Here is a 23853-nt window from a genome sequence, read left to right as displayed (position 1 = left end):
CATTTTTGCAAAAACTTCATTGGCTACCAGTACAATACAGGGCTAAATTAAAAACTCTATGTCTGATCTTCAAGGCCTTGAAAGGAAATGGCCCTGAATATCTAAAGAATAGGATGATCCTCCATACACCGCCAAGGACACTAAGGTCCTCCCAAGGACTTTCACTAACTACACCCTCTCCAAAAGACATTACACTATGTGATACCCGCAAGCGAGCCTTCTCTGGAGTAGCCCCCACACTCTGGAATGCATTGCCTGAAAGGCTCTGCTTAACACAAGACTATCTCTACTTCAGAAAGCAGGTGAAAGCTTGGCTCTTCAACCAAGCCTTTAATGGAAGAAGTAACTAACTTGTTAGTCTCACTCACACACACAAGGAGTACTCAGGCTGCATATACTGCAGCGGGACATGTTTATCCACTCCTCCATGTGTAACTTTCTTCAAATTAGTCACCTTACTTTCTAATTCTTCCTACTTTCTTGCCCATCTATATGTTACAACTTTGCCTTACCCTTCACTACCAATTATAATTATACCATGCCATACTTTGTATTGTTTTTTTAATATTTTTACTGCTGTAATTGCCTATTGCTCATGTTTGATCTATTCTTACTGTAAACCGCCTTGAGTAAACTCCTTCAAAAAGGCGGTAAATAAATCCTAATAATAATAAATAATAATAATAATAAATGAAACCAATAAAAACAAATATTTCATCAAATTCATAAGCAAAAAACAATAATATTGGACAATAGAGGACTAAAACAAGTGAATTGGATTGATAACTAAAATCGTGCAGAAAGGAGAAACTACTGCCTAATCAGAGAAGTGATACTAAAATGATCTTACCAGAATGGTTCTTAAGAGGTGTAATATGGAACAATGGAAATAACCAAGCAATCAGGGCATATAGCCTAGTGTAGAACAAAGGAGGATTATTTAATCATTTTATGAGGATGACAAAAACTGAGAATATCCTATCCCTGAATATCAATAAATATGGTGTGCAGAAAAAACTTCCCCTTGAGTGAAATATAATGTGAATCCATCAGTAAAATACGTGCCATAGTTAAAGAAAACGTTATTATTCTTCAGCGCAGAATCTGCCACAAGAAAATCAAACCCTTAGTGCCCATTCGATTAAAAAGGACAGTGATGGTACATAAAAAATAATCTAATATAATAATTCACACTTCCAACGTTCTGAAGCTGACTCCGTGGCAGTGAAGCCGTGTAGTGTTCGTAGGGTTCGTAATCGCACTCCAGATCACTGCCCTGCCCTTGAGGGAACTCTGTGGTTTCGCTTCTGTTTCTGCAGTTCCTGTGGTCTCGCCCTTCTGCAAACAGGAAATGAGGGCGGGACCAGAGGAACAGCTGAAACAAGCGGCGTCTGTACTTGCTCCACTTCAGTGTTGCCGGACGAGCAGGAGGTAAAACTTTTTAAACAGCAGCTGCCACGTACGAAGGGCTGGGGCACCCGAACATGTCCTCCTTGCTGTCGGAGGCCACAGAGACAGAGCGGATGGGGGGGTCCTGAGACAAGAGAGAGGGGGGAGGGGGTGCTGCGACAACAGGGGGGAAGGGGGGTCCTGAGACGAGAGGGGGAGGGGGTAGAGGAGGGGGGAGAACATTAATGGCAGAAGGTCATTACCTTGCTAGCGCCCGTTTCATTTCAATGAGAAACGAGCTTTTCTTACTAGTAAATATAATAAATGAATAAGTAACTAGACAATTTATCTGTCTCTGACATCAGAGTGTTGTTACCTCTAGAGAAAGCATTTCTGGCACTTGTGCAACCCTTTGGGGTCCTTTTACTAAGGTGCGCTGAAATATGGCCTGGGGTAGTGTAGGCATGTGTTTTGGGCATACACAGAATCATTTTTCAGCGCACTGCAAAAAATGTCTTTTTAAAAAATTTGTGCCGAAAATGGACATGCAGCAAAATGAAAATTGCCACATATCCATTTTAGGTTTGAGACCTTAACGCCAGCCATTGACCTAGCAGTAAACCGGGCGGTAGTAACCTATACGCATCAAATGCCACTTGGTGCGTGCCCAATATGCGCATCTGAAAATAATTTTTTGGACGCTTGTATCGGACGTGCTCCAAAAATGGAATTACCGCAAAAGCCACATGGCAACTCCATTTTGGCACGCATTGGGCATGCATAGACACTTACGCAGCTTAGTAAAAGGGCCCTTCTGTTATTTATTTTATCTTCACTACTAGCTTATCTGGGCATTGTAGTACAATGTTAGAAAGAAGGTCATGTACACCTACAATTTGTGCAAGATGATGATTCCAATTAATGTGAAATTTGTATAATGTTAACTTCTATATTGACAGTAGGTGAAAGTCCTTCACAGTCCATTCATCTACTATGTTACTATCAGGCTTATTTTTGAAAGAGAAGGACGCCCATCTTTCGACACAAATCGGAAGATGGGCGTCCTTCTCAGAGGGTCACCCAAATTGTCATAATCGAAAGCCGATTTTGGGCGTCAACAACTGCTTTCTGTCGTGGGGATGACCAAAGTTCATGGGGGCATGTCGGAGGCGTAGCGAAGGCGGGACTTGGGCGTGCCTAACACATGGGCGTCCTCGACCCATAATGGAAAAAAAGGGCATCCCTGACAAGCACTTGGACGACTTTACCTGGTCCTGTTTTTCTTATGACCAAGCCACAAAAAGTTGTCCAAACTGACCAGATGACCACCGGAGGAAATAGAGGATGACCTCCCGTTACTCCCCCAGTGGTCACTAACCCCCTCCCACCCTCAAAAAATATCTTTAAAAATCTTTTGTACCAGCCTCTATGCCAGCCTCAAATGTCATACTCAGGTCCATCGCAGCAGTATGCAGGTCCCTGGAGCAGTTTTAGTGGGTACAGTGCACTTCAGGCAGGCGAACCAAGGCCCATCCCCCCCTACCTGTTACACTTGTGGTGGTAAATGTGAGCCCTCCAAAACCCACCAGAAACCCACTGTACCCACATGTAGGTGCCCCCCTTTACTCCTAAGGGCTATGGTAGTGGTGTGCAGTAGTGGGTAGTGGGTTTTGAGGGGCTCAGCACACAAGGTAAGGGAGCTATGTACCTGGGAGCAATTTAAGAAGTCCACTGCAGTGCCCCCTAGGATGCCCGGTTGGTGTCCTGGCATGTAAGGGGGACCAGTGCACTACGAATGCTGGCTCCTCCCATGATCAAAAGGCTTGCATTTGTTCGTTTCTTAAATGGGCGTCCTTGGTTTCCATTATCGCCGAAAATCAGAAACGACCAAGTCTAGGGATGACCATCTCTAAGGAGACCTAAATTTCACGATTTGGGCGTCCCCGACTGTATTATCGAAATGAAAGATGGACGTCCATCTTGTTTCGATAATATGGGTTTCCCTGCCCCTTCGCCGGGACATTTTGCGAGGACGTCCTCAGCAAAACTTTTGATTATTTCTCTCTATGTGTAAATAGCACACAAGTAGATTTTGCAAACAATTGCCAATTTAAAAAAGGTTTACACAGAACTCTCATGGCTCAATGACAGTGCTGCATACTGCCATACAGAAGGCTCCTGACTCAATCCCCTAATGGGGTTTTACACTCTCCAGGTCAGCCTTGAGGTGAATATACTACACAGAGAGGGTTTACAGCCCTCCTTTCCCCAGGGTGGCTAGGATGGGGGGTAGGAAGGAGTTGTGTCATTGCTTAAAGGTAACACCAAGTAGCTGTATTCAGAACCCATAATATTTCCTGAATGAGCCCTGGCAATGGCTAGCGGAGGAATGTCCTCACAATGAGCAGACCTGGTCTATTAAGAGGAAGCAATACAAAAATAAGTGGAAAAATCGCTGAGTAGTCATGAGTGAAATCTCACTGCCCCAAACCACAGCCCTGGTTCCAAATGAATTGGAAGTACAAAGGGTTAAAAAAAAGATTTTTTAAAAAACAAAGTAAGAGTGGGCCAAGGAACTTCCAGCACAACAGGTATGAAAACATTCTTTTAATAACAAAATCACAAACAGTAAAAAGACCCAACACAGGGCCATGTTTGACAAAGAGCCTCCTGTCTCAGGGGTCACAAGTGCTCTGCCAAATGTGCTTTTGGGAGTGAAGATGCAGTTGAATAAGGTCCAAATCCAGCATTGTTTCCCATGCTTTAGCTGCTTACCCCAGGATTCCATATATCATGACTTAAGTTGCACACGCGCAAATCCAGTCATATTCTGGATTTGCAAGCGCAACCTACTTAAGAAGCCAATCAGTGCCGATAATTGCTACTTAATATGCCATTATTGACACTAATGGGCATTTATTAGAATGTATGCGCAGAACTATCTAAGCATATTCTATAACATGATGCACGTAAATTGTAAGTCACTAATGGGCTCATTTTTGAAAGAGAAGGACATCCATCTTTCAACATAAATCAGAAGATGGACGTCCTTCTCCCAGGGGGTTCCAAATCGGTATTATCGAAACTCGATTTAGGATGTCTCCAACTGCACTCCATCACAAGGACGGCCAAAGTTCAAGGGGCATGTCGGAAGCGTAGCGAAGGCAGGACTTGGGCATGCCTAACACTTGGATGTCCTTTACCCATAATCGAAAAAATAAGGACGTTCCTGACGAACACTTGGACCTTTTCACCCGGACCTGTTTTTCTTATGACTAAGGCACAAAAAGGTGCCCGAAATGACCACTGGAGAGAATCGGGGATGACCTCCCGTTACTCCCCTAGTGGTCACTAACCCCCTCCCACCCTCAAAAAGCATCTTTCAAAATGTGTTGTGCCAGCCTCTATGCAAGCCTCAGTTGTCATACTCAGGTCCATGACAGCGCATGCAGGTCCAAGGAGCAGTTTTAGTGGGTATTGCAGTGCACTATAGACAGGCAGACCCAGGCCCATACCCCCCAACCTGTTACATTTGTGGAGGGAACAGCAAGCTCTCCAAAACTGACCACAATCCCACTGTACCTATATATAGGTGCCCCCCTTCACCTGTAAGGGCTATGGTAGTGGTGTACAGTTGTGGGTAATGGGTTTTGGGGGGGGGGGGTTGGGGGGCTGAGCACACAAGGTAAGGGAGCTATGCTCCTGAGAGCAATTTATGAAGTCCACTGCAGTGCCCCCTAGGGTGCCTGGTTGGTGTCCTGACATGTCAGGGGGACTAGTGCACTACAAATGCTGGCTCCTCCCATGACCAAATAGCTTGCATTTGGCTGTTTTTGACATGGACATCTTTGGTTTTGAAAATTGTCGAAAGTCAGAAACATCCATGTCTAGGGACGACCAAATCTAGAGACGTCCAAATTTAAGGATCTGGACATCTCTGATGGTATTTTCAAATGAAAGATGGACGTCCATCTTGTTTCGAAAATACGGGTTCCCCCCCCTGGATTTCGCCATTTTGCAAGGACATCCAAATCGCAACTTGGATGTCCCTTTTGAAAATGCTCCTCATAGTGGAAAAGGGGTGTAGCCATGGGCGTGGAATGGGTGGGTCATGGGCATTTCTAAAATCTATGTATGTGGTTAAAGAAAACACCTGGTCCAGACCTAATTTGGATGTCAGCATTTACACCAAGTTTTACTTGACATAAATGCCTGTGACTAAATTTAGTCACACGGACGGGCGCTCGGTGTATTCTATAAACCACATGGAAATTTAGGCTTATTCAATAAAGTATGCCTCAATTTAAGCGTACTATATAGAATACACCTGGCATATTTCATTTCGGCACCAAATTTTTAGGCACCATATATAAAATCTAGTCCTTAACCTTTGACGCGCTGACAGTTGCCTTTTCTTTCCAGTTGTGCCTTATTACTGACGCTGGATTTGGATTTTATTCAACTACATCTTTACTCTTCAAAACATATTTGACAGGGCATTTGTGACCTCTGAGGCAGGCGGCTCTTTGCCAAAACACAGCCCCATGTTGGGTCTTTTTACTGCTGATGCTTTGTTAATAATAGAGTGTTTTCATACCTCTTGTGCTGGAAGTTTCTTGGCCCACCCCTACTTTGGTTGTTTTTTTTTTTTTCTTTTGGTAGTTTTTACATAGGGGGTCTTTTCTCTCCTTTTTTGGTTGGTATCTGTTAAAAAAAAAAAAAGATTTAACATCCACTCTGTAGTCAGACATAGATGGTAAGCTCATTTGTGGAGGGACATTGTAACCATGTGAATTGTCTTGTACAGTACTGTGTAAATAATACATATTATTATGATTAAATGAACACTGCACAGAGGGCCTCGCTCAGGTCTGTGTTAGGGTTTCCATGTGTCATTCGGTGCACTCACTGTGCATTACATCTAAGGGGGGAAAAAAAAGATAGGCATAACTAAATCAATACAGTCCATCAGGGCTGGTCCTATCATTGAACAACTGTGTTTATACACATGGCCCTGCTTTTAGTCCCTATTGACTTATGCAAATAAGGCCTCACAATGTATCTCTGCACATGGCCTCGTATCCCTCATAGGCCGCCCCTGTGGCCCAAATTTTCTGAACCATGGAATCTGCACTGACTGGTTTCACCGATGTGATGCTCTGGGCAGTGTACGTAAGAAATGGGGGTCATCGCATTACAGACAATAAGACAGTTTTAAAGTAAAGTAAAATAGACCGTGCCATGCTCCAACAGCTGAGAGGAGACTGGCATCATGCTCCATGGCCCTAAGAACTGTGAGCAGAATGTAACTCTGACATCATTAGAATGGCAAAAGCTGGATATGTTCTTCCCTTTCCAACATCACACTGATGAATGAATTGCCACAGAGGAAGCACTTTTTAGAAGGTTTATTCAATTTCAGCAATGATTTTCTTATTCATATATATATGTACATTTATATATTTTTTCAAAAACAGCTGCAAGACAATTGCAACTTGGAGGATTCCTGTTGCTTGACATCTACAATTTTTGCATGTTCAAATGCTGTCTTATCTTGTCATTTTCAAAGAAGCTACATTTGGACTAGGAGAATGCGGAGTCTTGGTCACATGTTGAGTCTGCTATGCAGCTCTCTGAATAAAACAGAACACACAGAGCAAGTGATGAGTTAAGGCATATTCACAGTTATTTTCTTGACATGCATTTCAACCTCCATTCTTCATGTGAGAATGTACCTTAACTGCTTGTAAACCCTCCCCTTGCTGAAATTCACTAGTTTGCACCTTTTCCCCACACTCAATTTGTCACACCCTGCACACCTTTCTCATATACCCTCCTGATCACACTGCACACACCCATTCACGGATCCTGCAAATTGTAAAGAGTTTGAATGACAGAGAGACATACACTCATTCACTCTTGTCATGGGGCATTGCTACAAACATGAATCATTCACCCTAACTTCCAAATTTCAGTGAATCAAGCCCCCGGTTCTTAACCTTGTCTACACCCTGAGAATCATAACCCTTATCAATGCATCTTTTTCTGAGTAGATTCAGCCATCTCCTTTTGAAAATCTGGATCATCCATACCTATGTTTCTTGTATATAAAACACAGTCAGTAGATGCTGTATAGAAGATTACATTTTTCAGTAGTGCACCTAACAGTTAATGTGATTACTGAAAATAAATAATAAGAAAAACAAAACAACTTTTGTTTCTTTTGTCCCCAAATTTTAGAATAATCTCTTTTGACTTGTGAATTGTGAATAGAATCAGATTTTTTTGGAATTTAGGAAGTTATTGATTTTATCTCTGATTTATGTATGATATTGTTCAACTTATAAATTATTTAAGGTTCTTGTAGGTCATAAAAGGTATATAAAGTTGTATAAATAAATAAAATAAACCAGTATGAAGTAGCCCTATTATTATTGTGCTGTTATGCAGAGAAATAGTATACAGTTCATTAAGCTATTTTAAGTGAGCCTATAAGTATATGTGTCAATGGTAAATGAATAATGTGGGGCTGATATTCAGGCTGCATGAGGCAGGCCAGCTAAGTCCTGCAGTCAATGCTGAGCCTGGATATTCAATGTCAGGCCGTTTCTAGTGACTGGCATTGAATATCTGGGGGGTTTTGGCCACTATAAACTTAACCAGCTAAGCTAATATTCAGCGCTGGTTGGTTAAGTTTATAACAGCCAAAGATAGGCCTGCTATTTCGGCGGCCCAATTTAGCTGCTTAACTTGGCCGGTGAAGAGCTGAATATTAACAGATAGGCAGTTATATCACACAATATAACCGGTTAGCCACTATGCAATGACTATGAATATCCAGCAGTCGATAAATGGCTATTGCCTGCTGAATATTCGCAGATAGCTGGTTAAGTGCCAATTAACCAGCCAGGAGCCATTCCTGGCTGATTAAATAATGCTCAGTATCAGCTGGTGTGTATTTACTTCTGAAAAATAAAAGTGCACAAATAGTGTAGTTTTTTTTTACTATCTGGTCTTCTTGTCATACGTGGGTAGTGTTGAGGGTGGATCATACTGGGATTTTCCGTGGCACCTACCCAATAAGAGGAGTTTGAACTGTATGCAGAAAAAGGATAGGGAGGCAATGAAGTGATTTGAGGAGAGGGTTAATATGAGCATAGCAACACTAGCAGAATATAAATCGTGCAGCAGAATTTTGAACTGATTTAAGGCGAGAGAGATGGCTTAGTGGGAGACCTGTGAGAAGCAAGTTACAGTGATAAGAAGGTGGATAAGGGTTTTGGTTTAGTGCTGTTAACCACTCAGATTGTACAGGCGGTATATCAAAATTTTAATAAACTTGGAAGGGATGAATTTTGGTGATATTATACAGAAAAAGATGACAGTCTGTTGGATATGTGTAGAGAAAGAGGGAGATAAGTCAAAGATAACCCCAAGGTTATGAGCTGATGAGACAGGGAGGATGAGAGTGTTATCCACAGAGATAGAGAATGTGGGAAGAGGAGAGGTGGGTTTAGAAGGAAAGATATGAAGATCAGTCTTGGCCACTTTTAGTTTCAGATAGCAGTGAGATATCCAAGCAGCAATGTCAGATAGGCAGGTTGAGACTTGGGCCTGGATTCCTGCTGAAATTTCTGGTTTGGAGAAATAGAGCTGGGAGTCATCAGCATAAAGATGATACTGAAAACCATGGGAGGAGAACAGAGTACCAAGGGAATAAGTATACATGGAGAAAAGAAGAGGTCCCAAGATAGAGCCCTGAGGTACACCAACTGATAGTGGGATAGAAGTGGAACATACTCTAAAAGCGTGATGGGAGAGATAAGAAGAAAACTAAGAAAGCTCCAAAATCCAAGTGAGGACAGTGTATCAAGGAGTAGGTGGTAATCAACAGTGTCAAAAGCAGCAGATAGATCGAGAAGAATGAGGACAGAATAGAAACCTTTGGATCTGGCCAGGAACAAGTCCCAACTTTTGAATATCTGCGATCAGATCTTTATCTAGTTCCTCCAATTGTGTCGGAGGTCTGTAGACAACACCCACGTGGAGGTTCTATCATCTCTTTTTAAGGTGATCCATATCGCTTCTTCCTTTCCCCAGGTCCCTATCATTTCAGTCGCTGCGATATCATTTCTCACATACAGAGCTACTCCTCCACCTTTACGACCATCTCTATCCTTCCTAAATAGATTATAGCCTGGTATGTTTGCATCCCATTCATGGGAACCATTGAACCATGTCTCCGTGATTGCAACAACGTCTTGTCTGCCTCCAACATCAAGGCTTGAAGGTCATGAACTTTATTGCTTAAACTGCGAGCATTTGTAGTCATCGCTTTCCATCTACATTTCCTGGTATGTGTTTCAACATTTGTGATTTGGGGGTGTCTTTTCTCTTTGGGTACCTTCATATCTTTTTGTTCCACCTTCATTGCTTTTTCTTCCACCTCAGTTCTATTTTCAGGAACATCACAATGCTGTAATGGAGCAAAAGAATTCTGTAGGGGCAACACTTGTGAGGGCGGATGCTTCTGAGTCACACAATGAAGTCTGCCTGAGCCTACCGTGAACCATCTATTCTTAGGTGGTTTTATCCTTTGAGGCAGTGGTGAGAATTTGGTATGATTCTGTGCAGTATGATTTTGTGCAGTCCTAGAAGCTGCTTTAAGTGCATTCAATTCCTGCTTTACTTTACTGAGCTCCTGTTTTAAACTAGCGAGCTAAAGACAGATAGGACAAGCTTTAAGTCTCCAGATGATTGGCCTTGAAACTAAAGCACCACAATTATTACAGAGAATAAAAGTCATCTTGATTGGTTGAAATGGGTATGAACAGGTGTACTATGATGGGGTTGTAATTAGGGTGGAGGTAATTAATGATAAGTAGTGTATGTAGGAAAGCTATTTAGGAAGTGTCAGTCTTAGGGTGGGTGGACTTAAGCTTAAGACTTGTGGAGTGTGTTTGCTATAACCCATCTCTAGAGCTGTATTGAAATGCACCAGAAATGCCCAAAACCACAGAAATAATGTCAGAATTAAGTCTTATCTGTGTGCGTCCCACTCCACAGGCAGAAACTGAGACTTCGAGGAATGCTCTAATCTAAAGGATTTTCTTGTTAGCCCCTCCTTGGTTCCATTATGAATGAGCTCTGCCTGTAATGTTGCATTGTGATTGTGAAGAAACAGGGTGTATTAAGTCTGTAAAATGTATTGGATCTTTCCTTGTGATAATTATGTCTGAAGTGTATTTCTCCCATTTGGCCAGCAGATGGTGCATGTTTATGCTTAAAGCTGTTATAGGGAACTGAGTGTTCTTTTACTTTAACATAAGCAGGAAGCAAGCAGCAGTATATGTTTAAAACGTGTTGATCGGGCTCTGATTGGCCTGGAGTTTGAAATTACCCAGTAGTGCTGACTGTTGCTCCAGTCTTAGCCTGCAAGAAGAAAAAGACAGATCTTTTTGCTAAGGCTTTGTTAACAGTTATATGTACTGATCTTCCCAGGTACTGTTTAGACAGCATGCAAATGTTTTAGTTAGTTTTCTAATTGATCCATATTTCAGTTACCTGTTATTGTTTGCCAATTGCACATTTTTGTCCACTGTTCCAAGTTCAAAGAATAAACACAATTGTTTGTTTGTTCTGCCTGTCTGGACTGGTAAAGAATCCTGGTGGTTTGTGTGTTGGGTCTGTGAGTGTTTTCTGGGAACTGTGGGACCACTGGGACTGTGGCACCAGCAACCTAGAAATCACTTGGGATAATTTGGGAGCAGGAGACTCGCCCAGAGGTGGTTATGACCCCAGTCAGTGGGAGGAGGGTCCTGGTGTAGAACACAAGCAACAGGTGCAGGTAGACCTGAGCTGTGCTGGGGATAGACCCTCTGAGTGGCCGCGGGGTAACCCCAGGCGGGTGGCTAAGCATTTTGCGACAGTGATGAAATTATTACCATTATTACAGCAGATTCCAGAGGCAGCACAGTTTCCTCCACTGTTACCACAGGGTTTTCTTCCGGATTCACAGGGGGAGGGCAGATAATTCTCTTCCTGGCACCTTAAGGTTTCTGGAGTACCAAAGTAACATCCAATCTCTTCTCCGCAGCAAATGCTCGGTCCAAAGCAGTGTCCCTTATTCCTAGGACCACAGGGGATGCACTGGAGATAGAAAGGGGAAGGATGGGAAAACAAAGAGAAAAAAAAACAGAAATCAATCATGTGCTTGTAGTAACATTCCTCAGTATTCAGATACACTCTGCATTTCAAATCATATTTGGTTAATCCAGGCTTGATTTATCCAGATGTTTGCAAGCATATGACTCATTTCTAGCTACTTTGGTTTGTTGGAGTCAGGAGACCATGTCCTGTCTCGTTAACCTTCACTATGCTTAACGTTAATGTTCCTTCTAATCTGTGCAGAAGTCCTCGACCTACGTTCCTGCCAGTGGGGGATGTTGTTTCAGTATCACACCTTCAATAGTGACAGATAGGCACACTCTGCAGGACTCCAGGGAACTTGCTTGTCCCTAGTGATTGAAAATATGATACTGAAACAGCTCCCCAACTGGCAGGAATGTAGGTGGAGGACTCCTGCACAACTTGTAAACTGCATAGTCGCCTCAGGGATCACTTGTGGTATATCAAGTGCTGAAAATAAAAATAAAAAATAAAAATAGGGAACTTGCTTGAAGCCATACTTTGGGAGCTCCAGTTTCCCTAGGAACCCTCAAATTTAATGGGGTGAATTTTTAAAAGAATCAAGACTAATATCACTCTCATGAGTTAAAAAAAAAAAAGTATTGTTCAGATACACCAGAACTGTTTCAGCTTTATTGCTGGATTTCTGCTTAGTTATACCTGCCATTGTCAGTAGCATCCTGTGCTGGACTGCTTTAGCCTATAGGGGTTGATAGGAAATCAGAAATGTTTCTGACTTAGGGCTTCCTGCTACCCTCTTCCTTTAGGTCCATCCCCATATGCTGTATAATGAAGATCAGTAGGTAGCTAAATTAAAAATAGAAAAAGCAATGGGACCTGATGGGATACATCCAAGGATACTCAAGGAACTTGGAGAAGTTCTGGCAGCTCCATTGTCTGACCTTTTCAGTGCTTCCTTAGAGTCTGGAGTGGTCCAGGAGGACTAGAGAAGGGTAAATTTGGTTCTTTTGGACAAGAGCAGAAGTAAGGAAGAGGTTGGGAATTACAGGCCTGTTAGTCTGACCTTGGTGGTGAATAAACTAAACTAATGGAAACGCTTCTAAAGCAGAGGATTGTGAGGTTTCTAGAATCGAATGGACTGCAGGATCAGAGACAGCATTGTTTCACAGCAGTGGTGTAGATATGTGGGACCATGGGGGCCTGCCCCCCAAATTTGCTCTGGGCCCCTGGTTGGCTGATGGGGGTTGGGGACCCCCGCCAGCTAAAGAATTCATCTAGCACTGGTCTGCGGTGGTGCCGCTGCATTACCTGCCATGCTTTCTCTTCCCCTTACATCCGGCACGCTCCTTTTAGTGAAAATGAGCATGCTTCCTGGGAGGAAGACCAAACGACAGCTGGCATGGTTAAAAAGTGAGGAGAAGGAAGCTATTAGAGCTAAAAGAAAATCCTTCAGAAAATGGAAGAAGGTCCAACTGAAAATAATAAGAAACAGCATAAGAAATGCAAACAGCAAGTCAAATGCAAAGCACTGATAAGGAAGGCAAAGAGGGACTTTGAAAAAAAGATTGTGTTGGAGGCAAAAACATATAGTAAACATTTTTTTAGGTATATTAAAAGCAATAAGCTGACAAAAGAACCAGTTGGACTGCTAGATGACCGAGGGGTAAAAGGGGCGATCAGGGAAGACAAAGCCATAGTGGAGAGATTAAATGAATTCTTTGCTTTGGTTTTCACCAAGGAAGATTTGAGAGAGATACCGGTGCCAGAAATGGTATATGAAGCTGACGAGTCAGAGAAACTGACTGAAATCTCTATAAACCTAGAGGATGTAATGGGGCAGTTTGATAAACTGAAGAGTAGCAAATCTCCTGGACCAGATGGTATTCATCCCAGAGTACTGATAGAACTGAAAAATGAACTGGTGGAACTATTGTTAGTGATATGTAATTTATCTTTAAAATCGAGCGTGATACCGGAAGATTGGAGGGTAGCCTATGTAATGCCAATATTTTAAAAAGGTTCCAGAGGGGATCCAGGAAATTATAGACCGGTGAGCCTGACATCAGTGCCAGGCAAAATGGTAGAGAATATTATAAAGAACAAAATTACAGAGCATATTCAAAAGCATGGATTAATGAGAGAAAACCAAAATGGATTTAGTAAAGGGAAATCTTGCCTCACCAATCTATTACATTTCTTTGAAGGGGTGAACAAACATGTGGATAAAGGCGAGCCAGTTGATATTGTGTATCTGGATTTTCAAAAGGCATGTGACAAAGTACCTCATGAAAGACTCCAGAAGAAATTGAAGAGTCATGGGATATGAGGTGGTGTCCTATTGTGGATTAAATACTGGTTAAAGGTTAGAAAACAGAGAGTTGGGTTAAATGGTCAGTATTCTCAATGGAGAAGGGTAGACAGTGGGGTTCCTCTGTGCGCTGCTTTTTAACATATATATAAATGATCTAGAGATGGGAGTAATTAGTGAGGCAATTAAATTTGCTGACAACACAAACTTATTCAAAGTTGTTAAATCACGGGAGGATTGTGAAAAATTACAAGAGGACCTTACAAGACTGGGAGACTGGGTGTCTAAATGGCAGATGACATTTAACAAGAGCAAGTGCCAAGTGATGCATGTGGGAAAGAGGAACCCAAACTATAGCTACATAATGCAGGGTTCCACATTACGAGTCACTGACCAAGAAAGGAATATCGGCGTCGTTGATGATGATATGTTGAAATCCTCTGCTCAGTGTGCTGCAGCGGCTAAGAAAGCAAATAGAATGTTAGATATTATTAGAAAAGGAATGGAAACAAAAGTGAGGACATTATAATGCCTTTATATCGGTCCACGGTGCGACTGCACTTCGAATGTTCTGGTCGCTGCATCTAAAAAAAGATATAGTGGAATTAGAAAAGGTACAGAGAAGGGCGATGAAAATGATAAAGAGGATGGGACAACTTCCCTATGAGGAAAGGCTGAAGCATCTAGGGCTCTTCAGCTTGGAGAAAAGATGGCTGAGGAGAGATATGATAGAGGTCTATAAAATATTGAGTGGAGTGGAATGTGTAGACGTGAATTGTTTGTTTACTCTTTCCAAAAATACTAGGACTAGGGGGCATGCGATGAAGCTACAAAGTAGTAAATTTAATACGAATCAGAGAAAATGTTTCTTCACTCAACGTGTAATTAAACTCTGGAATTCGTTGCCAGAGAATGTGGTAAAGGCGGTTAGCTTAACGGGGTTTAAAAAGGGTCTGGATGGCTTCCTAAAGGAAAAGTTCATAGACCATTATTAAATTGACCTCGGTAAAATCCACTGCTTATTTCTGGGATATGCAGCATAAAATGTATTGAGCTTTTTTGGGATCTTGCCAGGTATTTGTGACCTGGATTGGCCACTGTTGGAAACAGGATGCTGGGCTTGATGGACCTTTGGTTTGTCCCAGTGTGGCAATATTTATATACTTATGTAATATCACTTACAAAAATGTTGAGAACAAGTGGACCATGGACTGATTGCTGTGGCACTCTTTTGGTAATGCCTCTGTGTTCAAAGTGGACATCATTTACCACTATCTTTTGACACCTCCAACTTTTTGTCCCAATCAGTCATTTTAGGGCACATACCAAGAACAGTTAATTTATTTATAAGTCATTAATATGGAACTGAGTCAAAGGCCTTGTGGAAATCTAGGGACACCACATCTAGTGCTCGCTCTATCCAGCTCTGTGGTCACCCAGTCTTGGATAAGAAATGATATTCTATAGGTGATCATACTCTGTGCTTGACAGCTGGAATGCATCCTTGGAAGAGACGGGTGAGGATGACAATCACCAGGAGGCAGGAAGTGAGTATATCCTGCAACAACTATAACAGCAGGATTAGGCCTCAGCCTATATATATAGGCCATACCATGTTATCAGAGCGGTTTCACTAATTTATTACCCCCCCCCCCCAACACAGCTGTCCCCACCTCTTGGAATGCCAGCTTTCTACAGTGGCTGTGATACTGCCACTATGAGGAGAATCGGAGACAGAGAGATGGGGAAGGAAAAGAAAAAGAGATAGAGAAGAGCAAGAGAAGAAGAGTCTAAGGGAGGAAAACAAGAAGATGAGAAAATAAGAGAGAACAATAAAGGTTGTGTAGGTACTGAGATTTAAGAAAAGGAGTGATAGCGGGAGAGCCATAGAGGGATATGGGAGGAGGCAGTAGAGATGAGAGATGGACAAGACAGAGAGAATAAAGGAGAGAAAAATCATGACAGTAAGAAGAAGGAAGTGAAGAGTGGGTGAATCAGATGAGGAAAAGCGATAGAGAGAAGTGTGATAACAGAAAGAGTGTCAGAGAAAGAGATAGGGGAGGGAAGGATAAAGATAATGAAGAAATAAAACTAAATAGAAAATCAACAGAAGACAAGAGGAAACAGAATCAGACCAAGAACAATTCAATAAGCAAAAACGTGAACAAAGTTACAAAATCAGTTGATTGTATTTCTCCTATAGAATAAAACCAGGATTTAAAACCAGGATTCCCGGCACAGGCAGCTCCTTGTGATTCTGGGCAAGTCACTTAACCCTCCTTTGCCTGCCGCATTGAGCCTGCCATGAGTGGAAAAGCGCGGGGTACAAATGTAACAAAAATAAAAAATAAAATAAAATTTATTGCAAGTTGTGATACCTTTTTACTGAACCAACACAGGTTACCCTCAAGATGAAAAGTTGAGCTTGGACATAAACTTATGAAACCACACAGAAGCCTTCTTCAGCTGTCACATCAAAGACATTATCCACTTGTAAGGAAGGGATCCATGTGGTCTCAAAAATTCATGTGGGACACGGTTGCATAATTATGCAGATCCAGTAAAAGGTGCCACAGCCTGAAGAGAGTTCATTGACCATGATCTGACTTTTTAAAGTTGCTGTTAAATATTCTATTTACTTATAGCTGTAAGAACCAAGACATAAAACTGTTCTATTCTTCTTAGCTCTAACTTCTACACTTCTCGGATTCTATATATGGCACTTTGAGCATGTAAATTTGGGCATGCCCCCAATTTGCATGTGTGACTTAATTGAATAATAAGCTAATCAGCACTGATAATTGGGTAATAACAAGCAATTAACAGCACTAATTGGCAATAATTAGAACTTACGCTTGCATATTTTTAGATGTATTCTATAAAGAGATGTGCATAAATTCTAGTGCACAGACCCAAAAAGGGAGCATTGCCATGGGAGAAGTATGGGCATGTTGGGAACATTCCTGCAATTTATGTGCATTATAGAATTAGGGGTATTTGCGCCTAATTTACGCACAGAGATTTACACCAGGTTTTCATTGGTATAAATGGTCACACTTAAATATTGTTGCAGTTTTTTTAAGCATTGCCATGCTGGGACAGACCGAAGGTCTATCAAGCCCAGCATCCTGTTTCCAACAGTGACCAATCCAGGTTACAAGTACCTGCCATGATCCCAAAACAGTACAATACATTTTATGCTGCTTATCCTAGACATATCAAAAAATATTCACAGAATGTGTAAATGCAAATATGATAGTCTTAAATACTTTTAGACTAAAGTGAGGGAGAGTCTCATATATAGTACACGATGGTATTTCTTTCACTCAACAGGTGAATCCATTACACGTGTTAATGTCTTAATCATTGACTCAACCTCCACCATCCTAGACATAAGCAGTGGATCTTCCCCAAGTCCACCATAATAATGGCTTAAGGACTTTTCTTTTAGAAAGTTATTCAAACCTTTTTTTAAACCCTGCTAAGCTAACTGCTTTTAAAAGCTCAACTAATACCAACCTTCTATCCTGCTCTCCCAGGACCAACAGGGAGGGAAAAGAGATCATCTGGGAGTTGAACCCAGGACCTCTTGCACCCTGAGAATCGTATCAGTAGACCAATGAGCTACTGTTCCCAATGCTACATGCTATTCTATAAACCACATCTAACTTTAAGTGCAGTTTATATAATAGCACTAAGCACTATTTTTTTCGGTGCAGATTTTTAGGCACCATTTATAGAATCTAGTCCTTGGGGGGGGGGGGGGGTAAATATTCAGCCAGTGGCGGTGTACATTTTGCTGACTGCCGCTGGCATTATTCCCCCAACTACATGAATCACCTTATTGACCTCCCAACCAGGAACAGTTTGACGTCTTCCCGTACTTACCTCAATCTACACCTCCCCAACTGCAAAGGTATTAAGTACAAATCCTTCCACGCATCCAATTTTTCCTTTTTAGGTAGCCAGCTTTGGAATGTCTCTACCAAGATCTATCCATACCATCAACGGCCTTCTGCCCGTCAGAAAAGCACTGAAGACCCATCTCTTCAAGATAGCCTACCCTAACGATCCAACCTAACCAAAACTTGCCCATATGATTCTTATTGACAATAGTTATATTCTGACCATGTTCCCCATTATCCTTTCTACTACCCCACATCCATTCCTTTCCATCTTTCTACGCCTACCTCCCTACGCTCTTTTCCTTCTGAACCCAATTCCTCCTATGTTTAACTTACTTTCCGTTAACCCCATTAGTTTGCGTTTACCACAAACTGTATATTCTTCTTACGACTTTGTAATTATTTATATTGTTACTATGTAAGCCGCAATGAGCCTGCCATGTGTGGGAAAGCGTGGGGTACAACTGTAATAAATAAATGTTTGATGCCAGGCCATGTCCAGACTTTGGCATTGATTATATGGCACTGGCTAACACACAGCCAGTTAAATCGATGGGTTGCCACATTAAGATAGAACTCTGTTTTATGTGCTTACCCTGGCTGGTTAAGTGCTGAATATTGGCACTTAATTGGTCAAATGCTGACACCATTCCCCCCCCCCCCCCCCCCCAAACACTTCCCAAACAGCTGGTTTTCATTTAAGTGTTAACCACTAATTTTCAGCAGTGATAACCACTTAAAATGTTGCTGCAAATTAACTGATAGCTCCGAACAAGCGATTTAACCAGTCAGCATCCATTTCTGGCTGGTTAAATTGTTTTTAAATATTGATCAGTAAATATTTACAGTCCAAATGGACCTTATGATGCTGCATAATAGTTTATCTGGAAAGAAAGGGGAAGGAAAAGAGTACTTATAACTCTCAATTTCATCTCTAATTGCTTGAACACAGAAATCATAAAAATAACACTTACCTTCCTGACGTCCATCACATCCAGGACAGATCGCTTCCCTCCAATGGGGCAGTTCTGGATATAACAAGCCGAGGAAAGGGCCAAGAGGCAGAACATGTAGACAGCCAAAGTACTGTACATCATGATAGCAGGTGGCTCTGAGCTCTCTTCTGAGGAAGAGGAAATTTCTAGTGCTCAGCTTCTGTTTCCATGCTGGAGAACACCTGTATATATAGCCCTAGGTAAGGCTGCTCACTGACTCTCAGCCCTTACTCATCATTGCCACCAAATTCAATTTCTGTAAGGAAAAAAAAATCATCATTCCTTTTCACACAAAATTTCTCAATTAGTACTAAAAGGTTAAGGATGCGAGGTCAGCAAAGAAGGAGTCATTTTCTTCATAGATTTGCATATATTTGAAAGCGTGGCAAGAAAGACTGTGCTGGACGGCTCAGAAAATCTTTTTAATTCTCCAAGTCATCAAGGTCAGCTCAGAGCCATTTCGTGCTTCACCTCTTCTGGCTTCAGTGTCAGAAAAAGATAGCTTCACTATTTAGAATATTAATAATAGTATTCATAATAATAATAATATAGAGAGCTTTTGGAGTAATACTGATAATATTTGAGAATTTTAGAAATGTAAAAGACATAATCCCAACAATTTTACAAAAAAACTACCTTACTTGCAACAGCATACATTTTGCACTGAAATCTCTAGGGTTCCTAAGTCCTTGGATAGGCCTGAATTATTGGATTTAAAGCCAGTGAACCCTGGCTGTGATGTGCCACTCACGAAGACATAACAAATGTTTGCATGGGTGGAGAGTGGTTAGCACAGCTACATTGCCACACATTGACCGAATCGTGCTTGAGCCCTTAAGGCCTATAAAATAGGTGCCAGTAGGGGCTCATAAGCTAATGGCCACACGCTAATGAGAAAATTAATGCATGGCCATTAATACTGGAAATAGAAGAATCGGCCATTTTACTCCTGTGGTAAACATGGCCTTAGCACACAGGAAAGACCTGCACAAGGACGTACTAAGGCCACATTTTACCGCAGTTTGGTAAAAGGACCCCAAGTGACTCTGATGCAAGTCAAAAAGGAAATGCTTTGTGGGAGCTGCATGCTTCAGGGCAGTATTTAATTTAAGATTCTGCTTACACACACGGGGCCAGATATTCAGACCGCGGTCGGCGCTGAACCTGGATATTCAATACCAGGCTGTTTCCAGTGACCAGCATTGAATATCCGGGTGCCTTTTGCCCGGTTTAAATTTAACTGGCCGAGTCAATATTCAGCGCTGGCCGGTTAAGTTTAAACTAGCCAAAGATATTTTGGCAGGCCTAATTTGGCCGCCAAACTTAGCCAACAATGTGCTGAATATTGGCAGATAGCTGGTTATATCATGCGATACAACCAGCTATCTGCTAAGCGCCAACCGGCAATATTCATTGAGAGATAACTATCTCCAGCTGAATATTGACGGATAGTTGGTTAAGTGCCATTTAAAACAAATAGGAGGAAATGTTTCTTTTCACTCAACGAACAGTTAAGCTCTGGAACTCTTTTCAGGAGGATGTTGTAACAGCGATTTGCATATCTGGGTTTAAAAAAAGGTTTGGACAAGTTCCTGGAGGAAAAGTCCACAGTCTGCTATTGAAACAGACATGAGGAAGCCACTGCTCACCCTGGGATTGGTAGCATGGAATGTTGCTACTATTTGGGTTTCTGCCAGGTACTTGTGACCTGGCTTGGCCACTGTTGGAAACAGGTTACTGGGCTAGATGGACTATTGGTCTGACTCAGTATGGCTAATATTATGTTCTTATGATACAAACATAACCCCCTCCCCCCTAAATATACAGATCATTACAGTAAACTATATCAAACAGAATAACAAAAATCTCAACAGAAATTAGAATCAAAGATCCAGGTTTTCATTACTTTACAGAAGCCTAGATAACTTGTCATGCCGGTAACATTAACAGGCAACGAGTTCCATAAAGAAGGTCCCATATAGCTGAAAACTCTTTTCTGTGTAGAAGACAATTTGATCATTTGAAGCGTTGGCAATTGTATTAAGCAACGTTGAGAAGAACATTAAAAAAACGCTGATTTTCTTGTTTAACCAAAGTCTCCGAGAGATATTCTGTATACAAAAAAAGAGCCTTAAAAAACAAACACAATGTCTTAAAAAGAATTCTGGCAGAAACAGGCAACCGATATAGTTCTTTCAATATAGGTGTCACATGATCAGTTCTCCTTCCATTTACTACCAAACATGCTGCAGTATTTTGGACCAGCTGAAGCCTCTTCTGACTGGTTAAAGTCCCTGATATAGAGAAATACAATAATCAATTCTACTTGTAACAAATGCATGTTGGACCTATGTTTCGATACACGTTCATGGCGTAAGTTGATGTACCTAGGTGTGTCAAGTGTCATATGTATAGTATTCTATAAACTATGCGCACAGCTGGGACACACGTTCATGACTCATCCATGCTCCGTCTGCATGCACAACCCCTTTGCAGTTAAGCACTATGACTCTTAGGGTGCTACCTTATAGAATAAAGGCAGTTTCAGGATGTCTTTAATGCACTTTATATAATTAGCCCCTAAATATTGATTTTTGCTTCTTTTATTTGTAAAGCTTTTTTGATGCTTAATACTTCCTAAATTTATACCTCCGGTATATCACCACTAAATCTCACTCATTAAGACAGTCTACAGTTGGCACCTCTAGTTTATACCAGAGGTAATGGAGAGTGAAAATGATTTGCCCAGTTACCCTTGTTGCCATCCTACTGTTGTAACCACTAGACCACTCCATTTGAAGCATTTGTTTGCGCACTCAACCTGTTAGTTTTCAATCTGCTTCGGCTGCCACACACAAACCTAGGCCCTGCAGTTTCTTCCTTGTTACTTCTGGAAAGGTGAACTGTGGCAGCCTGGGGTTAGACCCCAGAGGGGAAAGTAGGTTAGGAAAAAAAGTGAATGTGACTGTTAGAGAGGAGGTGGATAAAATATTGAATGTTGGTGATGGGAGCCCATGTATGCTTGTTTGAATAGGGCCCAATATGTTATTTTAAATTTCAATTTCATATATACCACCTACAAGCTATCAAAGCAGAGCAGATTCAGGTATAGTAGGTATTTTTCTGTCACTGGAAGGCTCACAATCTAAATTTGTACCTGAGGCAATGGAGGGTTAAGTGACTTGCCCAAATTCACACAAGGAGCTGCAGTAGGAATTAAACTTATTTCCCCTGGTTCTCAACCTGCCGCTCTAACCATTAGGCTACATAATGCTAATCCAGCTCTGGCTAATAGAAGCATAGATCTTAGTTAAGGGTCCCTAGGCCTTTCTTCATTTACTCAACAATGTCAGGTTCTGGAGCCCTTTGCCAGAGAATGTATTAACAGTGATTAGTGTATATGGGTTTAAAAAAAGGTTTGGACAAGTTCCTGGAGGAAAAGTCCATAGTCTGCTATTGAGACAGACATAGAGAAGCAACTGCTTGCTCTGGGATTGGTAGCATGGAATGTTGCTACGATTTGGGTTTCTGCCAGGTACTTGTGACCTGGCTTGGCCACTGTTGGAAACAGGATACTGGGCTAGATGGACCATCGGTCTGACCCAGTATGACTACTCTTATGTATGTTCTTATGTATGTTCTCTTTTCAGGTCCTTCACCTAGGCCTGCTGTTGGACTGAAAGAGCTCAATGATCACGGGTGTTTCGTACTAAGCTCCAATTACCTCTTCAGTGCTCATCAACTGTGGTCCCTGTAGTACAACAATTCTTCACCTTTGTAACACCAAGCCCTACCTGATACCTTCATTCAGACTATGGGCTCCCTTCATATGACCAGGTCACCGCCTATGTCATATGAAAACAGGCCCCTACTGAGACCAAAAGAAGGTTCAGGTTGATGGTGGCTAGGAGCACAGTTATAACATTAAGACTGATAGAGCAGTAATGACATGGTTATGATCACTGAAATATAGAAACTCCACGGATGTCCCTGCAGGTAGCTTCCTCTTCTCTCCACTGGGCACACTTCTTGTTTAAATAGGAAGCAAGCTGAAACAAGAAAAGGTCATGGAGTCACTTCCAATACCTTGATATTGCTACCCTTATGGAGTTTCTTTCAGACAATCAGAGACTCACCAGCAACCCTAGATATCCAGCACAGATGTGGTGGTGCGGGAGGAGACCCTGCAAGGACTCTGCAGGACAGCCTTTTTTCTTAAACCTAACTTGGTTCAGAACTCTGAAATTGCTTAGGTGTTCTCAGAGCTCCTTGTTACAGTCCAAAGGGCCTTTCAGATTCCTCAGGAGCGAGACTACTGGATTTACAACATGCTTTGTGCAAGGACTGCTTGAGCCTGCATTTACCTAAGTCACTTGTGGCTGGGAATATAAATTCAGAACACCAACATGAAATCACACAGATTTGGTCACCAGTCAGAGCACTTTTTGCCCTGAGACTTTCAAAGATAGTGGGAGTCAGTCATTGTAGAGGATCCGTATTTTATAAGCACAGAAGTAAGAGATAGAAATTCTAGAGAGATACTGTGAGTTCTACATGATGTTGGAGTTATTGGAAGAACTGCTGTATATCTTATGATTCATATGTTTGTGACTGTCATTGACTGTCAGTTGTACGTGCAGGATGTCAGACTCACAGAAACAGAATGAAGCCTTGCGCTGGAAGAAGAGAACCTCGGCTGGCATGGGTTGGGGTCCCCCACCAGCAAAGGTAGTCGATGGGGATGGGGGGAGGGGGTGTCGAGAGGGTCGTTGGCATGGGGGGTCAAAGTTGTTGTTGGTGGTGGCGGCAGCAGCAGGGGGGTCAAAAATGGGGGGGGGGGGGGGTCGGCGGCTCGGGCTCTGGACCTCCCTTCCCGCTGAAGTCTGGCTATGCCCCTGCTACATATGTGAAACTAAATGTGAAAACATGATCTCCATGTGGCCATCCTCACACATCATGTGCATCCAGTTTGGGGTGGGCTGGAGAGAGCTTTGACGGAAGCTCCAGTGGTTTGGAACATGAGGACAATGCCGGGCAGACTTTTACTGTCTTTGACAAGGATTTGGATAGGCTGGAGTGGGCTTTGAAGGCAACTCCAGTAGTTGAA

The 23853-nt window shown here is 42.0% G+C and overlaps 1 protein-coding gene across 1 annotated transcript; it reads right to left on the bottom strand.

Moving 5' to 3' along the window:
* Positions 1 to 6972: 6972 nt before the first annotated feature.
* LOC115462567 (mesotocin-neurophysin MT-like) lies at positions 6973 to 18848 on the bottom strand. The gene is made up of 3 exons (XM_030192560.1): positions 18726 to 18848; positions 11334 to 11538; positions 6973 to 7022 (listed from the first exon to the last, which is right to left on the bottom strand). Exons 1-3 carry the CDS (start codon positions 18846 to 18848, stop codon positions 6973 to 6975), a joined length of 378 nt encoding a protein of 125 aa, XP_030048420.1.
* Between the last annotated feature and the right edge of the window lie 5005 nt (positions 18849 to 23853).

Source organism: Microcaecilia unicolor, chromosome 2, assembly GCF_901765095.1.
Source record: "Microcaecilia unicolor chromosome 2, aMicUni1.1, whole genome shotgun sequence".
Lineage (NCBI taxonomy): Eukaryota > Metazoa > Chordata > Amphibia > Gymnophiona > Siphonopidae > Microcaecilia > Microcaecilia unicolor.
This window is presented reverse-complemented; position numbering and strand designations above follow the sequence as displayed.

Coding starts and splice junctions, on each gene's coding strand:
- LOC115462567 (XM_030192560.1), bottom strand. CDS start 18,848: ATGATGTACAGTACTTTGGCTGTCTACATGTTCTGCCTCTTGGCCCTT. Junction 11,539..18,725: donor ATGTGATGGACGTCAGGAAG/GTAAGTGTTATT, acceptor TTCTATCTCCAG/TGCATCCCCTGTGGTCCTAG. Junction 7,023..11,333: donor TGGAATCTGCTGTAATAATG/GTAATAATTTCA, acceptor TGTTTTATTCAG/AGAGCTGCATAGCAGACTCA.